General features: G+C 39.1%; 1 protein-coding gene across 1 annotated transcript; it reads left to right on the forward strand.

Annotated features, from left to right (window-relative positions):
- The first annotated feature begins 416 nt into the window (after positions 1-416).
- LOC147608050 (uncharacterized) lies at positions 417-21,048 on the forward strand. Its single transcript, XM_086790151.1, has 6 exons — positions 417-521; positions 839-934; positions 3,335-3,567; positions 3,655-3,996; positions 20,721-20,868; positions 20,956-21,048. The coding sequence occupies exons 1-6, from the start codon at positions 417-419 to the stop codon at positions 21,046-21,048; spliced, it is 1,017 nt and encodes a 338-aa protein (XP_086646277.1).
- Positions 21,049-26,054: the final 5,006 nt, after the last annotated feature.

Raw genomic sequence — 26,054 nt, forward strand, 5'->3', positions numbered from 1 at the left:
GCCCCATAGAAACCTTAATTGGACCATAATCCAAAAATTTCTGAAAATCTAGACCCCTAGGCTAAGGTCCTTTATACTTATTTTCAATTAATTCCAAATGCACATTGGAAAGTTCTTTTTGAATTTTTGCTTCAGGGGAACCCATTTCAGACACTAGGAGGATTTTTATATCTAAAAATATCTCAATTTTGGATTATCTCTCTCTAGATATTTTCTCTCTCTAGGTGAAAACATGATAAAACATAATCTTTCTTTTATTTCAAAGAGGGGAATAGTTACAAGATCAGAAGGGGAGGTTTTTACACCTGCACACCTCAAAAGCTGGGAATCTTACAACCTGGCTAGTGCTTGCACAAAGGAGTATGTTTACTTTGCATAAATTGAATTCTTTTGAATCATCAAGTAGTGAAGAAACCATGGAGAACCTTCTTAATGATGAGGAATTGGCAGGGGATAAGCATACTTCTTCTCCAACATTGGTGGTACTTCTTAATGAGGAGTTAGCACAGCCAAGGGAGAAGGTACTTCTTCTCTAACACTTGGTTTCATAGGCTTAGCCTAAGGAACCCTTGGATATATTTATGAGCTTGAACGAGAATCTCCACTGCTGCCTAGCAAGGGATAGCCATCAAACTTAGATAGGGAAGTAAGCAGCACTGGAAGACCTGGGATTACCTGGGATTATCTGGCAACACCTGATGGGGACTGTTGAGCTACCTAGTGTATCAATAAGAGTCCTCTAATGTGAGACCAATTACCCTTGCCTATCAAGGAAGATTTAGAATTGGTTAAAGGAAGAGACGACCTACCAGAACTAGTTCAAATTTTGATTAATCAGATGCAAAAGTATGATGAAAGTGATGACACAAATGCAACACTTCTAGTGGTGCATAAGGATTATGAAGCTCTTGCAGTCCTTGATGGTGGAGCAAGGGTAAGTATCCTCACAAAGTAATGTTGGGAAAAATGGGAAAAAAAACTAGCCTTAGAGCAAATAAACTTCATTGTGAAAGTGGCTCACAATACCATGTCATGGTCTATGGGAGTTATGCAGAACCTAAAGATGAAAGTCTTCTCATTCTGCTACTACCATACGTTTGCAATTGTGAACTTTACTAAGTATACAGATTTGTACAATGTGATTGTTGGTAGACCTTTTATGAGGAGTGCTAACTGGTTCTTCATGACTATGCCAATGGATCACATTTACCCTACAAAAGAACTCACAAATCCTGAAAGTAGATGTACAAACATGGAAGACACATCCCATGGATGGACGATTATTTGGAAATGATTCTAAAATTACAAAAAGAATATTCTCAGTTTAATTATGTGCAACCCACCATTAACAACCAGAAGTGTCATAGGAAGAGGACATCTTGTATGCCCATCTTCTTAATAATTTTTTTGGTAAAACTAGATGCATGTACTGGCACAATAATAGATGTCATGGGAAATTCTGGAACAAAGTTTATGGAACCATATTGGAAGGTGTGGGAAAGATCTTTAGAAGAGGAATATTATTGTAAAGATACAGGGGGAGAAGGGAGCTTGAGCTCTTGCAAGCACACACACACACACACACACACACAAACCCTAGAAGAGAACACACAAGATGAGAGGCTGAAAATTTTTCTTCTTCTTCTTCACAACAAAAAGGATTCTAACAAAAGATAAGGAAAATACAACATAATTTTTAAAGTACTATATACATGCACTCCATAATGTGAACACGCTAAGTGGAGTGGGTAAGTGTGGACTAGCTAGTGTAGTCCAGCTATAGAATCTCTAACGAAGATTTGTCGATGCCAGCTACCAAACTCGCTAGTGATGTAAATGTCAAACGATCACGCAGGCACCTCGTGAGTGTCAACTCATGTTGAGCTTGACATCTCAACACTCCCCCTCAAGCTCAACTCCAGCTCATGAACTCCAAGCATATCTCAAAATCTACGGAGCTTTTTAGCTCCCAAGGTCTTCGTAAAGATGTTAGCAACTTGATCCTATATGCTAACATAGGCTAAGTTGATGTCACCTAGACTCTCTCCTTGATGAAGTGATAGTGTACCTCAATGTGTTTCATCTGCACATGGAAAACTAGGTTCCTGGCCAATTGTACAAGGCTACCCATTAGGAAGTGAATGGGGTCTTCTTGGGCCCTTTAATTTGCCCAAGCCTAATCAAGGTGATTAAGGAATAGCCAAATGGGGGGTTGCCATGTGGACTGAAATGTTGGGTTTTTAAGAGAGGTGTAAGAGTGGTCAAAGGGTGCACTTTTTTTCCCAAAAAGAGGGGGAGTAATTTTACAATTTTCGGACCTCCATAACTTCTACATACAAGCTCCGATTTGAGCGAAGATTACAGATCCGTGATCTACGCATCAAGAGCTTTCCATAGATATGTTACATGATATGGTTTTATCCGCTAGATTTTAAATTCCATTTTTTTCCCAAAATTCAAATTCAAATAAAGTAGCCGTTTTGAAGCTTCTAATTAGAAAATGTTTCTTCTTAAGAGAAAAGGTTTGACTCCCTTAAACTGCCAAATAAAAGGGCCCAAGAAGCCTTCCATTGAGGTCCTAATGCAAGACTCTCTCCCTTGATGAAGTGATAGTGTACCTCAATGTGTTTCATCCGCACATGGAAAACTGGGTTCCTGGCCAATTATAAACTGCTAAGATTGTCACAATATATGACAATAAGATTGTCACAATATATGACAACCTTTCTTTCCACATGTAACCCCAAATTAGCAAGTAGCTTGCATAACCAAGATACCTCACACGCTGCCACCACAGCTCCTCTGTACTCGACAAAGCAACTATGGGCTACTTCTTGCTGCTCCATGTCATAGCATCACTCCCCAATGAAAACTGGGTTCCTAGCCAATTGGAAACTGCTAAGATTGTCACAATATATGACAACCTTTCTTTCCACATGTAACCCCAAATTAGCAAGTAGCTTGCATAACCAAGATACCTCACATGCTGCTGTTTCTCAAGTGTTGAAAGCCCAGAGAAGTGCAGGTCCTCGAAAAATACAAATGGATATTGTGAAGGATATGTTGTTTTCCTCCATGATGAATCAAAATGATGAGCTACCTATAAGTATTGGGGATCATGAGCTCTGCAATTTTTTGGAGGAGTTGAGTCCTCTTGTGGAAAACCAGAGGTGAGTATTCATTCTATAACTTAATTATATTTAGATGTAGTTTTCTACATTCGGTCCTCTCTTTATTGTGAAATTATGTTTTTAGGTTTAGATGCATTGTATCCCAGGAGAAAAGAAAATTGATGCCGGCAGGAGAGGGCTTTGATAGCATCCTTCTTATACAGAGAAGATCTCGCTATTCATTTATACAAGGTAGCCGTTTCCCAGGACAAGGTGGCCCTGATGACAAATGTTATGTCTTTAAGATGTCTTTGCGAGGACCAACATCAGGCGTGGACTTGGTGAATCGCATGCGGTGTGATAGTGGAGGTGACTTGTCAAAGTCTTGGGTTTTGTTTGATCACACTCATCGAGTTTCTGGTTGGTCAACAATGGCTTGTTATGTTTACGACCCAAGGTGAGACTACGCACTTCAATTTTTTCCTTTCTTTCATTTAACTTGAATGATAGCTGATTGAAAAAAATTCTCTCCAAAATCCTATAGTGTTCAAGAGCTGTTGACAATTGCCACATGCGAAATGAAGGAGGAGGATACAAAAAGCCAAGTACTATTTTGGGAAATGCTGAATAGCACGATGGAGCAATGTGGTTATGCACCTGCACACTTTAATGGGTTTATGGTGGCTGATGAAGCAGGGTCAAATTGGTGTGCAGTTAGGATCGTTTTCAATGGGGGTCCGCACAACATTATGGAGGACAGGGAGCGAACGTGCTTATTCCATTGGAAACAAAGTTTGATGAAGCATGCTAAACAATGCGTGAAGGCAGAAAGTCGACAACACCATATTGACTTATGTGAAGAATGGAGATTGGCAACCAATAAGGAGTCAGCTTTCTTAAAAAGTAAAGAGATTCATAAGTGGTGGAGAAATGGACATGTTCATGAGGAAAAACTATTAGTAATGGATACGTGGATGAGTTGGTGGGAGTACGAATAGCACATTGGGGCGACCTCATGTCAAGGGTGAGAAATTTTATGGAGAAATGATATGTTGTATGGATGTATTTGCATTGGAGTCAATTTTGTGAATTCATGTATGAAACCTCTTGTGTGTAGGTGGTCTTAAGCTCGGTGGATTTAGCACAAACCCCTCGAACAAACTTATCTGAAAGTGTACATGGGAGTTGGCTTGCTGGTGAAGGATACAAGGAAAAGGTTAGCTTGTATGATGCGTGCATTTCAGATATGGCAAACCCTTTACTACAAAGTGCAAAGCAATATGCATATCAGATGGGGAAGCACAAAGGTGAGGGACCAAGCTTGAGCAAGTTGCTGGACAGGGTGGCAGCAAGGTCAAGACCGACACCACCACAAGTGGCTCGCATGGTCCATGAAACAGTAGCTAATACTCCTATGTATGAGGAATCAAGGCCTCTACATGGAGATAAGGAGACTATTCAACGGAAGAGGGTGATGACAACAGAAGTAGACCAATGCTCACATCGTCCAGGTTGTCATGCAGAGCAGACATCGTCAAAACTGGGGAACAGCAAGAAGAGTAAGTTTTGGAGATAGATCTAGAACAAACAGTGCAGCAAGTCACGCTTCAAGGGGAGGACCAAAAAGTCCAATGACTAGAGGAAACAAAGATGTCAGACATGAAGAGCCTAAACAACATTATGGCACAATGAGCGGAGGACAAATGCATGTAAAGGAAGAGGCCGTTGGACGCACAATGTGGGCCATTAGACGAACCCCATTGAACTAAAAAGTCAAATGTTTGGGAGGTATTGATGGAAGACTTAAGTGCAACTCATACATACAGGGAAGCTCTATTGGAGTTGTTGCCCCTAGCTTCTACTCAGAGTGACGACATCCTGGTCCGGGAGGGCCAAAGGCTCAAATGATGTGGTTTTGTCCTTCAGATGTTTCACACACATGGCATGTAGATCCAAACATAATATACAAGCCATCATACCCAGATATGTGGAAAGTGAATGTTGGGACCAACATAACCAGCCAAGAGGTAGAGAAATTAGTAAAGGCAGGGTTCAAGTTAGATGTTACTCATGAAGAACCTTTTGTGTCAGGGGTGGGAGAAACGTCCACACAAGCAGCGAGCAACAAAGAAAGTGACAAGAGGCCACATGATGCTACACAGAATACAAAGAGATCAACCAAGTGGCGGCATTGGATTTCCAAAGAAGCAAAAAAGAGGATTGGTAGTGCCGAGGCCATGGCAGCGACAGTCCTTAATGAGAGTGCAATGCAGCCATCCCCCTACTCTATTTTTCATTTGGCATGTGAGAGTGGAGAGGACTATTTTATACACATCAAGGTACAACCTTGGTGTACATGTCCTGATTTCATGCAAAGAGAATCTAGAGGAAAGTCTTACGTTGCATGTAAGCATATCTATTTTGTCTTCTTGCCAGTTTTGGGATTACATAAGAATGAGGATATGGTAATGCATCAACCAACACTATCACCAGAGGAAGTGGGCAATATACTATCACGTCCTCAAAGCAAGGATGTTTGTGCCTATACTTAAGCTTTAATCAAGCCTCTCATGTTTGTGCCTACTTAAGCTTGTAAGAAAATGTGAAGTCAATCTTTTTGTAAGAAAATTTGAACCCAATATTTTTGTCTTGATTTGCGATGGAGAGTATACTGTCACGTACTCCATATATCTTCTTGTAAGAAAATGTGAACTCAATCTTTTTGTAAGAAAATATGAGCCAGGTATACTTGTTTTTACTTGTGTTGAAATAAATATTGGAAGAAAGGTACATAGATAGGTATGTTTGTGTCTATATTTAAGTTTCTTTGACATAAAATGTGTGTTTATATGTAGGAAGGTAGGTAGGTAGGTATGTAGGTATGTATGTATGCATGCATGTATATGTTTGGGAGTATGCATGCATGTACGTATGTATGTATTGTACAAATGTGTGTATATATGTATGTATGTATATATGTATGTATATATGTAGGTAGGTAGGTAGGTAGGTAGGTAGGTGTGTTTGAGAATATGCATGTATATATGTATGTATGTATGTGAATGTATTTATTTCTCTTTCATAAATACTTATTATATAAAAGCTCACCCCAAAATGTATCATTTTTCTTACAAGCTCGCATAAAACTATCTTATCTCCAAAAAGCTCGCCAAATAAAGCTCGCAAAAAAATCAAACCCTTCCATCATTGAGATGGGAAAAGATAAATTCCTAGCATTTTAATTAAATTCAAAGATGAAATTTAGATAATTTTTTTTTATCTATGAGAAATATTTAAATGTTAAAAGAGGAATTCCTATGACATTTGGGATTCCATCATTGAGATGGGGTAAAGAGAAATTCTTAGAATATTGGAATTAATGAGTATTTTAATTAAATTCAAAGATGAAATTTAGATAAATTTATTTTATCTATGAGAAATATTTAAATGTTAAAAGAGAAATTCCTATGACATTTGGAATTCCATCATTTAGATGGGAAAAGAGAAATTCCTAGCATATTGAATTTATGGATATTTTATTTTAGATGAAATTACTTTATGAGAAATATTTGATGATAAAAGAGGAATACCCATGACATTGGAATCCCATCATTTAGATGGGAAAAGAGAAATTCCTAGCATATTGAATTTATGGGTATTTTATTTTAGATGAAATTACTTTATGAGAAATATTTGATGTTAAAAGAGGAATTCCTATGACATTTGGAATTCCATCATTTAGATGGGAAAAGAGAAATTCCTAGCATATTGAATTTATGGGTATTTTATTTTAGATGAAATTACTTTATGAGAATTATTTGATGATAAAAGAGGAATACCCATGACATTGGAATGCAATTAATTAAATGCAAAAAGAGGAATTCCCATGGTATTTGAGATCCAAGAAATTAAATGGGAAGAAGAGGAAATTTTAGTATAATTCAATTTATGATTACTTATCAAAAGTGGAAATATGGGTAGAATTGATTTCTTTAAATCCCATGAATTCTTCTATTCCAAAAGAGGAATATTAAATATAATTCATTTGAGAAATTGAGAATGAATATGGAAATAGTTGTCGAAAAAAAGAACCTTTAATTAGGCCAAGCAATTGGCAGAAATTTAGAAAAAGTCCCATTATCGTCGGGATCAACCTAGAGAAAGCTATTAAATGGGAATAGCATGTGAATGGATGAGATAAGATAATGTGATGAGATGTGATGTAAATTGAGATCGATGTGAATGAATGATATGGGATGTAAATGAATGAGGTGTGATGGATGTGAATATGGGTAGATGCGAGTGGATGAGATGTGATCAGGATAAATGAGGAAAGATGCGATGAGATGAAAGATGATGTGATTGGATAAGAATAGGAATACATATGAATTGGATATGGATTAAGTAATGTGGACAGATGTGGAACAATGTGAAAGATGAGAGTTCATTATAGAAACTGTATTTATGACCTATTTTTAAATGACTCTTTTATGTCAATAATGCTGGGGAAGCATTTTGACCGTCTTGAGAATGAGGTCGTGGAGACCTAACTGATAAAGTTGCAAGAGCTGATGGAGAGTCAACGGAGGACGTCTCGTAGCAAGGTTGACCGAGGTCTTGACCAGCCTCGGTTTGATTTAAATGGCGAGCTTCCATTACGGTATGAGGGACCAAGGAAGCGGCCTATGAGTGAAGCGCTAGGTCACCTGCGAGAAGGATCCTAGAGGGTGCTGACCATACGGTGCTCGGGCTTTGGGTCACTGAGGATACCCACACGTGCATTGGGGAAGATATTGGAACAAGGAGTAAGAGTTGTTTTCTGAATTCGGGCATGGATCTGGTTGATTGACCTTGTTGGTCCTCAACGGATGAGTCCATGGCTCTTTTATATGGATCCGTTAGTTGATCTTGCTGATCTTCAATGGAGATTCCATGTTTGATATGTGAATATATTACCGGGTACTATGAGCTAGGAACTATTGAAAAGGCCCCTGAAGGACAGGTGGTGAGCGTTCTGGTTGCCAATGATGCCATAGATACACCGATAAAGCAATGATTGGAAAAAAGGATTCAACCGGAGATTTTGGAGGATTATGATCAGTGACACTATGGTTTCATTAAATGATTGTTTTAAAGATAGCTGAATCTGTGAAAAAGGCAATTTCATATTGGGTGTGTAAGTGGTGTGACTGGCATTAAATTTGCATGATTATCTGGCTAGGGGGCCTGGGAACCCTTTTCCCTAGTTCTCGGGACAAAACCTAACCAAATTCCTAATTGGATCCCATCACTACAATGGTTGGGCGGTTGGCTAACCCATGGGATTGGATGGGGTTAGGCCGGACTAATGGATCTGTAAAATAAGACTCAATTCTGTTATAGTACGATAGATGAAGTAAATCCCGGATAGCAATTGTTCTATGGAAAAAGAATCAACGGCTATGCCTCTCAATGGGAAAAAAAGCATTTATTTCTATGATCCAAGTGCAAGTTTCTTCCTTGAACATCTGACCAAGTGACTCACAGGTTTGGTTGGATCAGTTTGGTCAGTAATGACCCTGACTACGTTAGAGTACAAATATCTTGGAGGAATCGCCCATGCTTTCCGGGCGGCAAGGGAAGTTTTTCCGGGTTCGGTTTTGGAAGAACCGAGGGATTAGTCTCTTGTCCGGATATCCGTGGTGGTGGGCGAGGACCTGAGTGTGGGGCCCTACCCTACGCAAGAAGTGCTACTTCCACCGCTAGCACCCCCGAATCCGTTGCGCGGAGGGGGCAGGGATCTTTCAGCTAGTATCAGAGCGAATTGACTAAAGTGGATCAATTGAAAAGCCAAAAATGTCAAAAATATGTGAAGTAACAGTAAAAGGTTGAAATTGTGTGATGAAATTCATACAAATTGATATTTAAATAGAAATTCATAAATTAGTAATTGGGTCTTCAGATGGAAGTACCGCAACTGTATGGAATCCCTGACTTGCTTGAGGCCTAGACATGATGGTATTTACCTTATAATTCCAAGGACCGTGACTACCCGTACATACCAAGGGTATAAGTGTTCATCTTTGAATTCAATTAAAATACTCATTAATTCCAATATGCTAGGAATTTCTCTTTACCCATCTCAATGATGGAATCCCCAATGTCATAGGAATTTCTCTTTTAACATTTAAATATTTCTCATGGATAAAATAATTTTATCTAAATTTCATCTTTGAATTTAATTAAAATACTCATTAATTCCAATATGCTAGGAATTTCTCTTTTCCCATCTCAATGATGGAATTCCAAATGTTATAGGAATTCCTCTGTTAACATTTAAATAAATTACTAGAAATTTCTCTTTTTTCTAACAATTATTTATGCATAAACATTAAAATCAATTTATCCATGGTCATGTAATGAGAATTAATCAATTAACCTAGGATAATTAATCCTAGAATATGCTAGGAAGTCCTCTTTTCATATTATGAATGAAAATGATTTATGTGTTAATTTTTTAAAAGTTTTGCCATAGCTTCGCTGCTATTACTGATAATTCTCAATAATTTTGAAAACATAAAGTTTAGTAATATCATATGATAGAAAAACCATTAATTGGATCAATATCCAATTATGGACTTGATTCCTAATTTTTCCATGAATTAAATAGCATAAAAGCATTAAAAAACCACTTCTTTGGCCTCAATTTGACAAGCATAGAAATTACTTTTAGATTAGACAATTGCTTCATGAGAAGCTTCATTTGAATATAGAATAGGTCATAGGAATGACCATTCTTTGGGGGAGAGAGAGACATGCTTTTAAAAAAAACATTTAATTTAAGCATAAATGAAAATTTATGTGTTTTATCACTACTATTCATTAAAAAACTTCAATTGTATTAAAAAGCCATTCAATTGAATGCTTCTCAAGCTTGAGAGGGGTTGAGAAGAGAGAAACATTTGGAGATTAAAAAAAAAGACCATAAACCACACTTTATCTCCTAGATTGCTTGATTCTTTGATCAATGAAGAGGCCCCCAACCAATCAATTGGTTTGGTATGTTGATGAAGACTTCAAGGAAGATTGAAGAGAGAGAGAAGCTCCAATCTCTTCAATTTGTAGAGGATAAAAGAAAATATCATTATTTCAGTATAATACTGGCATGGTATAGTTCTCATATTTTTTACAAAGGACTAAGGATCTCTTTATAGGTGAGGGAGACCTCTAACCAAGTCCAACTAGTTTCTAGAATTTTCCAGGTTCAGTTTGGCTGAATTTGGACAAGATTTAGACCTAATTTGGCTCCCTTTTGATTTGGTTTAATCCAAGAGAGAGGAGAGATAAAAATCATAATGCTAGGGAAGCATTTTGACTGTCTTGAGAATGAGGTTGTGGAGACCTAACTCATAAAGTTGCAACAGCTGAAGGAGAGTCAACGAAGGACATCTCGCATAGCAAGGTTGGCCGAGGTCTTGACTAGCCTCTTGATTTAAATGGTGAGCTTCCGTTACGGTGGATGAGGGACCAAGGAAGCGGCCTATGAGTGGAGCGCTAGGTCACCTGCCTGTGAAGGATCTTAAAGGGTACTGACCATACAGTGCTTGGGCTTTGGGTCGCCGAAGGTACCCACATGTGCGTCGGGGAAGATATTGGAACAAGGAGTAAGAGTTGTCTTTTGAATTCGGGCATGGATCTCGTTGATTGACCTTGCTCGTCTCCTCAACGGATGAGTCCATGGCTCTTTTATATGGATCCATTGGTTGATCTTGCTGATCTTCAACGGAGATTCCATGTTTGATATGTGAATATATTGCCGGGTACTATGAGCTAGGAACTATTGAAAAGGCCCCTGAAGGACAGGTGGTGAGTGTTCTAGTTGCCAATGATGCCATAGATACACTGATGAAGGAATGATTGGAAATAAGGATTCAACCACAGATTTTGGAGGATTATGATCAGTGACACTATGGTTTTATTAAATGATTGTTTTAAAGATAGCCGAATCTGTGAAAAAGGCAATTTCATATTGGGTGTGTAAGTGGTGCGACTGGTGTTAAATTTGCATGATTATTTGGCTAGGGGGCCTGGGAACTCTTTTCCCTGGTACCCAGGATAAAACCTAACCAAATTCCTAATTGTATCCCATCACTACAGTGGTTGGGCGGTTGGCTAACCCATGAGACTGTGAGACTCAATTCTGTTATAGTACGATAGATGAAGTAAATCCTGGATAGCAAGTGTTCTATGGAAAAAGAATCAACGGTTGTGCCTCTCGATGGGGAAAAAAGCGTTGGTTTCTATGATCCAAGTGCAAGTTTCTTTCTTGATTTGACCAAGTGACTCACAAGTTCATCGGTCGGATCAGTTTGGTCAGTAATGACCCTGACTATGTTAGAGTACAAATATCCTAGAGGAATCGCCCGTGCTTTTCGGGCGAGGGAAGTTTTTCTGGGTTCGGTTTTGGAAGAACCGCGGCATTAGTCTCTTGTCCGGATATCCGTGGGCGAGGCCCTGAGTGAGGGGCCGTGCCCTACGCAAGAAGTGCTACTTCCACTGCTAGCACCCCCCAATCCATTGCGTGGAGGGGGCAGGGATCTTTCACAGGTGAGTTGAACCTAGGCTTCTCTGGTAGGAGAATCTTGGTTAGTTAGATACACTATCATTATAAGAGCAATGTCGTCACCAACAAGCCTTCTCAAACTTAAGTACATGAAATGGATTTAATTAGCACAAATATTGAATTACACATAATTGGGAATACTCAAGTCTATAATTACTAGATTTTTGCATAATCATGGACATGATAAATCACGAGCATGATCACATCAAAAATCATGGCAAAATGTTTGTCTATTCTAAACTATTTACAACTTTCTCTAGTGTTAGGGAAACCTTATAAATATCCTTGAGCACTTAGTTTCATGACAATAAAGGTCTTAGTTGATGTGATCTTACATGGTCCAAAATCACAACGCTAACCCACATTAGGCTTGTGAGCATGGGAGCATGGGAACAAGCTCTAGTGGAGCATAGGTTAGGACTAACCTTAAGGGTTAAGGTTAGGGTTAGGCATCCAAAGGTCACACATGGGAAATGGAGACTCAAGAGTCACTTAAGGGCCCTCCTATATAATAGGGGCATGGGGCACACTCAAGGGAGGCTTAGTGTTATATGTACATTATGTGTGCTATGTTATAGGCACATTATGTGTGCATATACTAGGAGGCTAACCCACATTAAGCTTGTGAGCATGGGAGCATGGGAACAAGCTCTAGTGGAGCATGGGTTAGGACTAACCTTAAGGATTAAGGTTAGGGTCAGGCATCCAAGGGTCACACATGGGGAATGGAAGATCAAGAGTCACTTGAGGGCCCTCCTATATAATAGGGGCATGGGGCACACTCAAGGGGCTTGGAGGCTTGGAGGCTCATGAGCTGATTGAGTACAAGCTTTATTAGTTAAAAATTAGGAGATATTACTAAAAAAAGAGATACTTTAGAGAAATGATGAATTTTTGACACCTTGGTAAGGAGAGGGGGACTCTTGAGGTAGGAACCTTCTTCACATGTGTGGGAAGGTTTTTTAATTCAAAAAAATTGTGATATTTTATCTCTCCTCTCTCCTGGATCAAACTAGATCAAAAAGGGAGCCAAACTAGTCCAAATCTTGTCCAAATTAAGTCAAGCTAAACCTGGAAAATTCTAGAACCCAGTTGGACTTGGTGAGTGGCCTCCCTCACCTATAAATAGACCCTTAGTCTTTTGGAAAAAAATTTGGGAGCTATACCATGCCAGTATTACATTAAAATAATTATATTTTCTATTATCCCTTAAAAATCCTTTACTTTTGGGGAGCTTGGAGCTTCTCTCTCTCTTTAACAACTCTTGGAGCTTTCTTCTCAACTCACTTAACCAATTGATTGGTTGGGGGCTTCACTTCTAGATAAAGAAACAAGCCAAACCTAGAGGTAAGAAGGAATTTCATGGTTTTTGTTAATATTCTCAAATGATTTCATTTCTCAACTCCTCTCAAGCTTGAGAAGTTTCTAATTAGTTGTTTTTAATGCGAATCAAGCTTTCTCTAAGAACTTTAATGATTAATCACAAAAAGTTAACCTTTATGCTTATTTAGAATGCTTTTTATGTATATCTCTCTCTCCCAAACGAATAGTCATTCCTATGGATAATTCTTTAGAAAAAGAATGCTTATCATTGATAAATTCTTAATTCAAAACCAAACTCTTAGCTTGTTAAGCTAGAGGTTAAGAAAATAGTATTTTTCTGCTTTTATGTTAATAAAATTATGGTAAATTTATGATTTAATTCCATAATTTAGATTTAAGTTTAAGGATAGTTCTTCTATCATAATTGTATTACAAAGTCTTATTCGTTTTAGAAAAATTAAAAATTATCAGTAATAGAACAAAGCTATAGTAAAATTTCTAGAAAATAATACATACCTTATTTTTATGCATAATGCTAAAAGAAGACTTCCTACCATATTCTAGGATTGGACATCCTATGCTAAAAGAATGATTTTCATAAAATTCATGGGAAACAAAATTTTAGTGTTTATGCATAAATAAATAATTAAAGAAAATATAATTTTTTGATAAATTTATTTTTATGCAAAAGGAGGAATTCCCATGATATTTGAGAATCATGTAATTAAATGGTAAAAGAGTATCTTTTGGTAAATTTATTTTTATATGAAAAGAGGAATTCCTATGATATTTGAGAATCAAGTAATTAAATGGTAAAAGAATAATTTTTGGTAAATTTATTTTTATGCAAAAAGAGGAATTCCCATGATATTTGAGATCCAAGTAATTAAATGGAAAAAGAGAAATTTTTGGTAAATTTATTTTATGCAAAAAGAGGAATTCCCATGATAATTGAGATCTAAGTAATTAAATGGAAAAAGAGAAATTTTTGGTAAATTTATTTTATGCAAAAAGAGAAATTCCCATGATAATAGAGATCGAAGAAATTAAATGAAAAAAGAGAAATTTTTGGCATAATTCAAATTATGAGTATTTATCAAAAGTGGAATTTTGAGCATTATTAATTTTATTGGGAAATATGGGTAGAATTAATTTTTGTAAATCCCATGAATCTTTGACTCTAAAGAAAAATATTGAATATATTTCACTTGAGAAATTTGAGAAAGAATATGAAAATATCCATCGAGAAAAAGTACCTTTAATTAGGCCAAGCAATTGGCAGAAACTTAGAAAAGTCCCATCGGTATATCGAAAGTAGAAAACAGTACTAAAAGTGGATGTGATAAGATGTGACGTAGAGTCGAATGAATGTAAATAAATATGACGGGATGTAAATGGATGCGATATGATTACATGAGATGTGAATGTGATGCGAGGAGATGTGAGTGGATGTGATGAGATGTGATGTGATGTAAATGGATGTGGATGTGAATGTGATGTGAGGAGATGTGATGAGATGTGATGTAATGTAAATGGATGTGGATGTGAATGTGATAAGATATGAATGTGATGTGAGGAGATGTGAGTGGATGTGATGAGATGTGATGTGATGTAAATGGATGTGGATGTGAATGTGATAAGATGTAAATGTGTTGTAAGGAGATGTCAGTGGATGTGATGAGATGTGGATGAGATGTGATGTGATGTAAATGGATGTGAATGTGAATGTGATAAGATGTGAATGTGATGTGAGGAGATGTGAGTGGATGTGATGAGATGTGGATGAGATGTGATGTGATGTAAATGGATGTGGATGTGAATGTGATGAGATGTGATGATATGTGAATGGGGGTGATGTGATGTAAATGGATGAGAATGAGATGTGAAGTGATAGATGTGCATGTGAATGAATGGATGGATGTGGATAGATGTGAATGTGAATGAATGGATGGATGTGGATGAATGTGATGAGATGTGAATGGATGTGATGAGATATGGATAGATGTGGATGTGATATAATGTGGATGGAATGAATGAGATATGATGTGGATAGAGGTGGACGTGATGTAATGTGGATGGAATGAATGTGATGTGATATGGATGGAATGAATGTGATGTGATAAGAATAGATGTGGATGGAATATATGTGATGTGATGTGGATGCAAAGAATGTGATGGATGTGAATGGGTGTGATGGATGTGAATGGGTGTGATGAGATGTGAATGAATGTGATGTGATGTGAATATGATATGATGAGATGTAAATGAATGTGAATATGATGTGATGAGACATGAATGGGTGAGATGTGATGTGGATGGATGTGATGTGATGAGATGTGGATCTGAATGAATATAAATGGATGTGATGTAATGTGAATGGATGGATGAGATGTAAGGTGGATGAACGTGATGTGATGTGGATCTAGGTAGATGTGAATGGATGAGATGTGATGTGATGTGATGTGATGTGGATCGGGTAGATGTGAATGGATGTGATGTTGATATGGGTGGATGTGAATGGATGAGATATGATATGAGTGGATGTGATGTGATGTGATGTGGATCAAGGTGGATGTGAATGGATGTGATGTGGATATGGGTAGATGTGAATAGATGAGATATGATGTGAATGGATGTGATGTGATGTGATGTGATGTGGATCGGGGTAGATGTGAATGGATGAGATGTGATGTGAATGGATGTGATGTGGATATGGGTAGATGTGAATGGATGAGATGTGATGAGGATAGATGTGGATAGATATTTTTATGCTAAAAGAATGATTTTTATCATATTTATGAAAAATACTTTTACAGTATTTATGCATAATTGTTTAAATAGAGAAAAGATGAAATTTTGTTATATTTATTTTTACATGCACAAAAATTTAGATGCCAAAACAGGAATTCCCACGATATTCTAGGTACAAACATTTTTAATATTAAAAGAGAAATTTTTGGCATATTTTAAAATATGGGTAATTTTATTTATTTAAAAGTGAAATTTTGAGTATTATCATTTCTTAGAAATTATAGGGAAGCTATGGAAAAATTTATATCATTAGAGAATGAATTTATGCATAATAAATTTTATGCTAAAAGTGAAGTTTTGAGCATTATTCAATTGTCAAAAAAATAAAGAAGGTTATGCACAAATTTTCTAGAATCATTCAATTTATGAGAATTATGAAAATGATTCATTTGGGTACATGGATGTGATAAGATGTGAATGGATGTGATATGATGTGAATGGATGCGATATGATGTGAATGGATGTGATATGATGTGAATAGATGTGAATGGATGCGATATGATGTGAATGGATGTGATATGATGTGAATAGATGTGAATGGATGCAATATGATGTGAATGGATGTGATATGATGTGAATGGATGTGATATGCATGTAAATGGATGTGATATGATGTGAATGGATGTGGAATGACGTGAATGGATGTAGGACGATGTGAATGGATGTGATTGGATATGGAATGATGTGAATGGATGTACGACAATGTGAGTGGATATGAATGGATGTGGAATCATGCGATGCTAATTGATGTAGAAGAATGTGGAATAATAAAAAATGACGTGGAATAATGGGAGTTTGTTCGAAACTATATTTGTATATGAAATCTATTTTTTAAAGATTGTTTTATGTCAAGAATGCTAGGGAAGCATTTTGACTATCTTGTCGAATAAGGTCGTGAGGTGAAAAGGTTGCAACAGAGCGGACGGAGAGTCAATGAAGGACGTCTCGCATGGCAAGGTCGGTCGAGGTCTTGACCAGCCTCAGTTCGATTAAAATGGTGAGTTTTTTGTACGGTGGATGAGGGACCAAGAAAGCGACCTATGAGTGAAGTGCTAGGTGACCTGCGAAGGCGCCTAGAGGGTGCTGACCATATGCTGCTCGGTGGGTCGCCTAGGATACCTTGAAGTTTGACGAGAAAGAAAAATGAGTTGGAGTTGTTTTCTAAACACAGGCATGGATCTGGTTGATTGGCCTTGCTAGTCTCAATGGATGAGTTCATGGCTCTTTTACATGGATCTTGTTGTTTGATCTAGCTAATCTTGAACGGGGAGTCCATATAGATTTTATGTGATTATATTCCTAGGTACTATGGGCTAGGGACTATTGAAAAGGCCCCTGTGTGAGTAGGTGGTGAGCGTTCTAGTTGCTAATGATGCCATAGGTACGCGAGGAAAAAATGATTGAAAATTGGATTGGGAAATAAAATACTGAGGATCCTGATGGGAAACACTATGGTTTCATTCCAACTCTATTTTAAAGATAGCTGAATCTGTTAAAAAGGCAATTTCATATCGGGTGCGTAAGTGGTGTGTCTATTTTGTAATTTGCTGATAATTCCCATGATATTTGAGAAATTTTGTAAATTTACCCCCTAGTGGTGAGGCCCCTAGTGGGAAGCTCTACCCTACGCAAGAAGTTTCTACTTTCGCTGCTAGTACCCTAGAATTCAATGCGCAGAGGGGGCAGGGATCTTTCATGCACCAAGTGGGTGGAAGCTTGCGCAACCCGCAAGGCTGATGCTTGATCAATGGCTAAATTTCTCTACGAGTTAGTGATTACACGCTGTCAGTGACAAACGGGACACATTTCATCAATGAGGTTATTAAATTCCTCCTACAAGAGTTCCTTGTCACCCACAGGAAGTCCTCCCCATATTACTTGCAAGTGAATGGCCAAGGTGAAAGCACAAACAAAATCCTATGTGCCATTATTATAAAAACCATGGAGGCTAGCCGAAATGATTGGAAACCAAAGTTGCTGGCTGCACTTTGGGCTTATCAAACTTCATACAAGGCAACAACCAACGCTACCCATTTCAGTTTAACCTACGTTATTGAAGCGGTCATGCCCATGGAGTTCTTAGTCCTCCCTAGTTTACGTGTCATAGTGCATGAAAATCTTATCGAAAATGCTTTGAGTTGTCACCTATTCAAGCTTGAAACGCTCAACGAAACACGCCTTTTTACAGTCTACAACATGATTGTAGAGAAGTTAAGGCACAAAGAATGGTTTGACATCCAACACAAGGATAAATAGATGAATGAGAGAGACATCGTCCTCTTATTCAGTACCAAAACACACAAGAAAAAGCTCAAGCTTAGAGGCTTAGGACCTTTCTTATTCTTCGAGATAACACCACAAACGTAGAGTGTGCATTGAAACTCTTGACAGTGTTGAGATGGGTGGTTACTTCAATAGTAGCAAACTTAAACGCTACTACAGACCTCTCATAGAGGCCACCTTAAAAGCCATGTGTGACAAAAAACAACAAAAGAAGAACCATGAGGATATGAAAAAAAACTACGCAAGAAGAGGCCCCAATCCAAGGCAACAACCCAAGCTTAGGCAAAAATATATCATGGTCAACATGGCCCAAGTGGTTGACTTAGCCTAGAAGAATATTGGGAGGTGAAGCCAGCTCGGTTGTGGTTAGGAATGACCACCTCGACAAGCTTTGTCCAAAACTTAGCTCTTTTTGATACATGGGCTAGATAAAATTTGATGTCATATGAAACTTGGCATTCCCTCGGGGAACCCACACTAAAAGAAACCCCTGCCACTATCACAATAGCTGCCTCACAGCATGTTCATTGCATAGGCACAGTCACACTCTTATTCCACATTGGGAATAATCCCTTGGAAGGGATGTTTTATGTGATGCCTGAAAGAACAATGCATGAAGAGATCCTCCTAGGCAGGGGGTGGATGGGACATAAATGATGCCACATTGATTGGGATGCACAGATGGTGACCCTGCACTTGGCTTTGGCCAAGTTACTGTTCTCATGAAAGATGAGGAGCCAATTCTCGCTGCTTTCCTAGGCCAAGCACTCCCCACTCCACCGCCCACTATCATTCAATCACCTCACCCCTACCAATCCCTCCCCCTAAAAAAGAGGCCATTACTCATGCCAACCACACAAATGCCTCTCACTCCCACACCACAACCATGCATGGCAACACCTCATGCTGCTCAGATTGCCACTTCACAAGCTGTTGCCCCATTAAGCCGCACTAACCCAACAAACAAAGCTAACACCACTGACAAAAGTCCCCAATGCTCATCATCTCGCCTTTGGGTTTCTAAGACACTCCCCTCGTAGGACAAGGCTACTATGAAGGCGAATCATAATTGTGGATCCCTAAAAGATCTAACCATCCCCCTCATCCCCAAAGGCATCCAATGCTCCTTGTCCCTCATGTCAGCAACCAATTTGCCAACCTCAAGCCTACAAGGTACAAGAAAGGCACATGCCCAAGTGCATTCCACAGAGTTCTATCCCTAAACCAGACCCTCAATGTCAACCTCCAAAATCAACTCTTCGGTGGTGGATCGCGAAACCTCTTCTCCACGCCAAACACTTCCATGAGGGCAATCCTCACATTTGGATCCCCAAATCTCCCCAACACAAACTTCCACATCATGTCACTCAGCCGTCCCTTACCTTGAAATGGATGCCTAAGGCATCACTTGCCGTAATGATTGCTCATGATAAAGGTAAGCAGAAACTCCAAATTGAAACCCCCATGCTGCTTGCTGACAGAGTTCCTTAGAGATATACCTTCAACGTCAACAACCCCTCGACCACTCATTGTGTAAGGCTACCACCACAAGGTACAACAATGCCATCATTAGCTCCATCAGCCTCAGGCACTTCCTTGCCAACCGCTTCTAAATTCCTCAGAGAAGTGACTCCCACTACCTCGCCCCAACACCTAACTGGAATCGACTCCTTGTCTTGGTGAATTGTGCTCGTAGTCAGTATAAAACCCACAAAGAGGTGCTGGAAACATAGCCTCTATGTACAAAACCTGTTATTTACAGGGTGCACACACAAAAAAAAAGAAAAAAAAGAGGAAAAAAAGAAAAAAAAGAGAAAAAAAAGAAAAAGAAAAGAGAAGCCACGGGCGTTCCAACTTTCCCATGCCCATTCAAAGTTTGCCATAGCCATTCCTTCCTTAGCTTTTGAAATGCCCCGCCTGTTCGAAGTTCTCCACAGTCGTTCCTTCTTCAACAAAGTGCTGCGCCTATTTGCTCATGTTCCCACGCTTGTTCAATTTGATCCCATTGCTGTGCCAACTCCTAATCAATGCCACAACCGTTCTAAGTTCCCTGCGAATGTTCCTTCCTGATTCCATGAGTGCACACCTGTTTGCCTACCCAGTTCGATCACATGCGCGTTTTCTCATGTTTCCATGCTTGTTCTCTCACACTGGGCCAACTACCACACCCGTTTGCTCCACTTCCCACAGTCAATCCTTGACAGTTGCACATCCATTCCCTGGACTTGCCACGTCTGTGCCCTTCTCCCATAACTAAAAAAACAGACCCCCCTCTCCATTTCCTCACTTTTACCTCTCACCTTAGCTAAACTCTTGCAAATTTTTCTCTTGATCTCTCACACTCCCTTGCTAGCCAGCAACATGTTAGACGCCTCCAACTCCTCCCAAGAAGTTCTCTGTCACACTTCTATCTGACAGAAGAGACCTGCGGGTGGCCGGTTCGAAGAATATGCCAAGAACCCCACCTAGCTTTCTCACCTAGGAGAAGCTTTGATGAAGCAGGTAAATGGGCACACTTTCCATTCCCTTATGATGAAAAATAATCATAAGGTGGGGCATAATCTCCTATACTTCACCGTACCTTGTTATAGAGATATTGCTTCCGATCCTGCGGTAGTGCTGCAGAAGCTTGAGCATCTCGGCTTGGGAAGATTGCCCACTTTGGAACCATGGGGCCCCGACCTTTACAGTGCACTTTATTTCACAGAGAGCTATGATGCCAATCAACACACAGGCGAGGTCTTGGACAATGAGGGGCAGAGGCATTAGGTGCAACTAAGCGTGGAGTTGGTGCGAGATGCTTTGGCACTTCCTCATATGGACCAGCCATATGTCCCCCTCCTCAACAATGCAACAAAGCTCACCAGCGTCCTGTACAGGGAAAGCCCAACAAGGACAGAGTTGAGTGGGAGAACATAGCATAAGTTTCTACTTACTACTAGGTGGACCAATAGATTCAATTGCTACAGTATCACCATATTTTGCTAGAGTCCACCAAGGCTAGATGGTGAATTGGTCTAACTATCTCTTCAGAGAGCTACATGTAGTTTGCTCAAACCCCCTAGGAGTTGCAAATTTATTGACCAGGGTCCTCTACTATGCAACTGGATGGGACGAATTGCCAAGGGCAATCCAGCTTAGTGGGCTAGATGTGACTATGACCTCTTTACCCTAGCCCAAGGCCAACATAGGAGGAACTTGGAGTAGCTGGAAAAAGCCAGTAAGAAGGTTGAAGAGGAAGAGAAGAAGAAACATGATTTTTTCAATAGAAGCCTATTTGAAACATTGCCTCCATAATGATTCCAAGAGATGTCATCATATGTAGAGGCCAGCCCTTCCTCCCCATTCAATGATGGTGCGCCTAGAAGACATTCCATGTAGAGCAGCTAAAAAACCTCAAAATCCAGTTCAACTTCTCGTGGTTTGTGCCCCCATCTGCATAGCATCCCTGCATCGAGGAGCATATGATCAAGCACTTCAAAGAATTTATCCGTTGACCAGGTTCTCAACCCATCTCGTTTTTTAACCTTATTACCAAGGCCTTGAATTTGACATCAACAAAGGGCCTACACTTAATAAGCTCTTCGGATATTATGAGCGCATCATGTGGATGCCTGCTTGGCAGCTCCAAACCTTCGAAGACATGATGGAGACCACTTTCTGGACCAGCTACCGTGTCTTCCATCGAGCCCCTCCCGCTCCTACCTCCCATTGAGATTTTGTCTAAACCTATTGCATCTATTATCAATAGATTTGACTAGTTCCGAGAGGACATACCTGCTTTAGGGAGGGGGTATGTTAACCACTCTGCTTAACATGACCTTCACGCGGTTAATATGCCATTTTGCAACTTATCTTTTTGTAACCACGCAATGCGCTAATTGTAAATGAGACATCGGATGACTGAGCTTAGGACATGTGTAACACCGGTCATGAGGATTTGATGTACATAGGGCTAGTAAAACTAGGAAGACTAGTTTTGGGCCCCCACTTGTAATTGGGTGGCCGGACATTGTAAATATGAGCTCATGTATAAAAGAAATTTTATAAAATATGAAAGGGGACAATCCCATTTGTCTCAATTGAGTTTTGCCTTCTCCCTCTCTCTCTCTTTCTCATTTGAGCTTATGGCTGCCTACTTGCTTGTGTTGTTGCTTGCTTGCTTTGATTGTTGGTGTGTGGGAGTAGGAATGATAATGCTCTCCTTTCTCTCCTTCTCTACCTTCTCCTTGATATCTACCATGTCTTATTTGCATACATATGGTATGAGGTAGAGGTTGAGCTCCTTCCATTTTTCTCTCTCTACCTAGCCTTGGATCTCTCTTTAGGTGACACAAGGAGAATGATGTAGGGTGGATTCACAAAGATGGTCATCCGAGACCCGATAGACGTGGGTGTGTTCCTAGCACATTCATGTGAGGACAGAGGTAGCTATGATGTGTACTATGTTAGGTCTCGACTGGACACCTATGTCGGTCAGAAGACTCTGGTGCAAACGTAACCTATGCCTTGAAAAGTAGTAACTCCTTATGCCAGGGGAAGTGCATAAGAAACTACTCTTGTTGTGGGGATTTTCCTCACCGCCCTTGAGAGCACATGGAAGCTCATCAATCAAGAAACCAATATGCCATGGTATAACACACAAAGCATAGCCAAGGTATATCACTCACCTCATGAGAATGCTTGCAGCTCATGGAAGAAGCACTCAAGAGCTCAACCTCATTGTTCACTATCACATACCAATGGAAGCTCAACCCTCCTCACAACTTTATCTCACACACCCACTCTCACACACATGCAAGCAAGCACACAAAAGCTCAAACAAGAAAGAGGTAAGCAAGAAAGTAAGAGAATACAAGAGAATGAGATGTTGGATTTCCTTTTGCCTTATTGAATTAGCATAAGAGGATACAAGTGAATGAGAGGTTGGATTTCCTTTTGTCTTATCTCCTTCATTTGTAAGGTTCACACCATTTGGGAGAAAAACTTAAAAATAAAGTTCTTGGGCTCTCTAGCCCATCTAGGTTAGTGTAAAAACTCATCTAAAGGTAGTAACATAAACTCCTTAATCCTATGGTGTGTGTTTTATAGACAAGTGCCTAGAGTACTTACAAAAGCCTTAGAATATGTCGGTGAAGATGAGTCGATGCCACTTGTGAGATGGAAGGTGATGATTGGATAGCCAAGTCTTGTGATACCTATGTGAACAACGATTCATCCAATAAAATATTCCTTGTAAACAATAACATGAAACAAGGATTTGAAAAATAGATATGCACACATGTTCCTTTATTGGTTATGACTAGGTGAACTTAACTTGTGCTATGATTAGAAAAAGTAAGGCCAATTTAACTTAGAGGTTGGTAATAAGCCTATCTACACCTGAATTGGTCTAAGTCATGTGCGTGAGGTTATGGTTTAGTCCCACTCAGACCCTTGTGTACTTAGTGGTAAGAGTGAAGGTGATTGGACTTTTGTTTATTTTTTTCTTTTACTTTTTTAATAAAGACAAATAGGGATACGGCACCGGCCCATGGAGACCAAGGCAATGGCTCAGATACCTCTGCCAAGAGTATCTAAGGACCACAAGGAATGCATTGATTATGGCGATGGCTTAGCCTTTTCCTTTAATTAGCTTATCCCATGAGAACCAAGGCATCGACTTCAAGGTATCACCATAAGTAACCAAGGATCTTACCTCAAGATCCTATTGAAATATACAAGTGAATAGGGTGTGTACAAGAACAAGCCCTTAGAGCGAGGCTATAAAAGAGAATCTGTAAATGTGAGAGAAGCTATGAAAAGGTAAGAAGTATCTACTAGGAGAGAATAAAGGGTAGCATGAGGAGATTTAGGAGGTGTGGAGATATTGTGGGAGAGGTGGAGAGAATCAAGCAAAAGAGGTGGAGTGAATCAAGGAGAAATGAGTGGGATTAGATTCTTGGATGTAAACTCTATAAATTGAGGCATTGGCCTAATGATAATTTGCTGGTTTTTTATTATCCATGCCTACATTAAGCTATCAATTAATTACTCACTAATCACATCTTAATTATCATCTAATCTCTTTGTTAATGATGTTGATTCTAGCATTTGATCCACCATAGCTCATCACATTGCTGCAAATTTAACATGGTATCAGAGCCTAGCCTAGAATCCATCAATTTGTGAGCCCATTAGCTTTCTAATCACCTGGCTAATTAGAATTAGTAGATAATTAAGATTTTTACCTCTTTTTCAAAGTAGCCTTTATACCCCCAGCTGGTGGAAGATCTCTCTCTCCCTTCATACATAAAATTAGCCCAAACCACTCTAGCCACACATAGCCATACCCATTGGGCTTCAGCCCATTCAATCAAAACGTCAAACTGCCAAGCGTTGTTGCAGAAATTCGCGATTTCTAGCGCTACTTTTCTGAAGAAAATATGAGATCTCTGCTGCTCTAGATGCAATGGCTCCAACTCCTCTTTTCCCTAGGGGTTTTCAAGGGTGCTCTACAAGCTGGTGAAGATAGATTTTGATTTGATCAAGTCTACACTGAGATCCAAGCTCTTCATCAAATCTGCACAGGTGACTTTGGTAAAATAGAGATTAAGCATTCAATGTTTGGTTAAATCTTATGTTTCTTGGCTTAATCATCTACTAGACTAATTGTTATTGATGGTGTTGAAAGGATTTGAGCTCATTTGAACTCTAAAGCCTCAGATCTGGACTCCCCGCATACTCTGTTTTTTGCACACAAAATCAAGGATTAATTTGCTAATTAGTGATTAATCATCACTAATCACTATATTTTGGTGCAATTGAGGGTTCAAATTAGCCATTGGGTATCTAATACAGATCCCTATAACTTCAGATTGCAATTTTGAGATGGTTTGATACTCCAACCATTCCGTACAAATTTGTTACCCTTGGTTTAATGTAATTTCTAGTGATTTTATGCTAATAAATCTGTTTGCAATCATCACCTAAACACCAAATTGAGTTGTAAAAGGGTAGACACTACCCTTGAATCTTGAAATTGGATCGACATAAGACCCCCTTCACATCATCATAAGTACGGCACAAGAGGTTTGATACTCCAACCATTCTGTATACAGATTTGTTACCCTTGGTTTAATGTAATTTCTGGTGATTTTATGCTGATAAATCTGTTGCAATCATCACCTAAACACCAGATTGAGTTGTAAAAGGGTAGACACTGTCCTTGAATCTTGAAATTGGATCAAGACATAAGACCCCCTTCACATCATCATGAGTACGGCACAAGAGATAGCCAAATTTAATGGGGAGTAGTTTTACACATGGCAGACAAAAACCATGTATATACTCATGAGGAAAAATCTGTGGGGGCTAGTTGAGGGAAGAGATGAATGCCCAGAGGTGAAAGGGGAAAATGAGTGGAAGAGCAAGAATGAGAAAGCATTGGGACTTATCGCACTCAGTTTAAATGATGAAATCATTCATCACATCACAGGGATACTCACAGGGATACAGTGGGCAAAAGATGCATGGGATGAACTCAATAAATTATTTGGCACTCAAGCAAATAATTCAAAGATAAATCTGTTAATACAATTCTACAAACTAGATATAAAGGAAAGTGAACCTTTAATCACACACTTGAACAAATATAAAAGCATTAAGCAACAGTTGGCAGGCAAAAAGGTAGAAGATGATGAGGCACTAGCAGTGCTTTTGAAGAGTGTGGACAAAGGTGAATATGAAAACATTGTAGCAACACTAAAGAGTGTACCTGAATTGAAGCTACATGAGATAGAAGGAGCTCTACTAGAGCAAGAGACCATAGTAAAAGAGAAGAAATGGCTGGACTCAACAGGAGGAGAAGAAAAAGCATTCTTCACCTGAGAGGAGGATTCTCTCGAGGACGAGGACAAGGAAGAGGCAGAGTAGGAGCAAGGACC

This window comes from Cibotium barometz, chromosome 54 (genome assembly GCF_041138505.1).
Source record: "Cibotium barometz isolate CiBa-2024 chromosome 54, ASM4113850v1, whole genome shotgun sequence".
In the NCBI taxonomy this organism is placed as follows: domain Eukaryota; kingdom Viridiplantae; phylum Streptophyta; class Polypodiopsida; order Cyatheales; family Cibotiaceae; genus Cibotium; species Cibotium barometz.

Coding starts and splice junctions, on each gene's coding strand:
- LOC147608050 (XM_086790151.1), top strand. CDS start 417: ATGGAGAACCTTCTTAATGATGAGGAATTGGCAGGGGATAAGCATACT. Junction 522..838: donor TAGCACAGCCAAGGGAGAAG/GTACTTCTTCTC, acceptor TTGATTAATCAG/ATGCAAAAGTATGATGAAAG. Junction 20,869..20,955: donor CCAATCAACACACAGGCGAG/GTCTTGGACAAT, acceptor CATATGGACCAG/CCATATGTCCCCCTCCTCAA.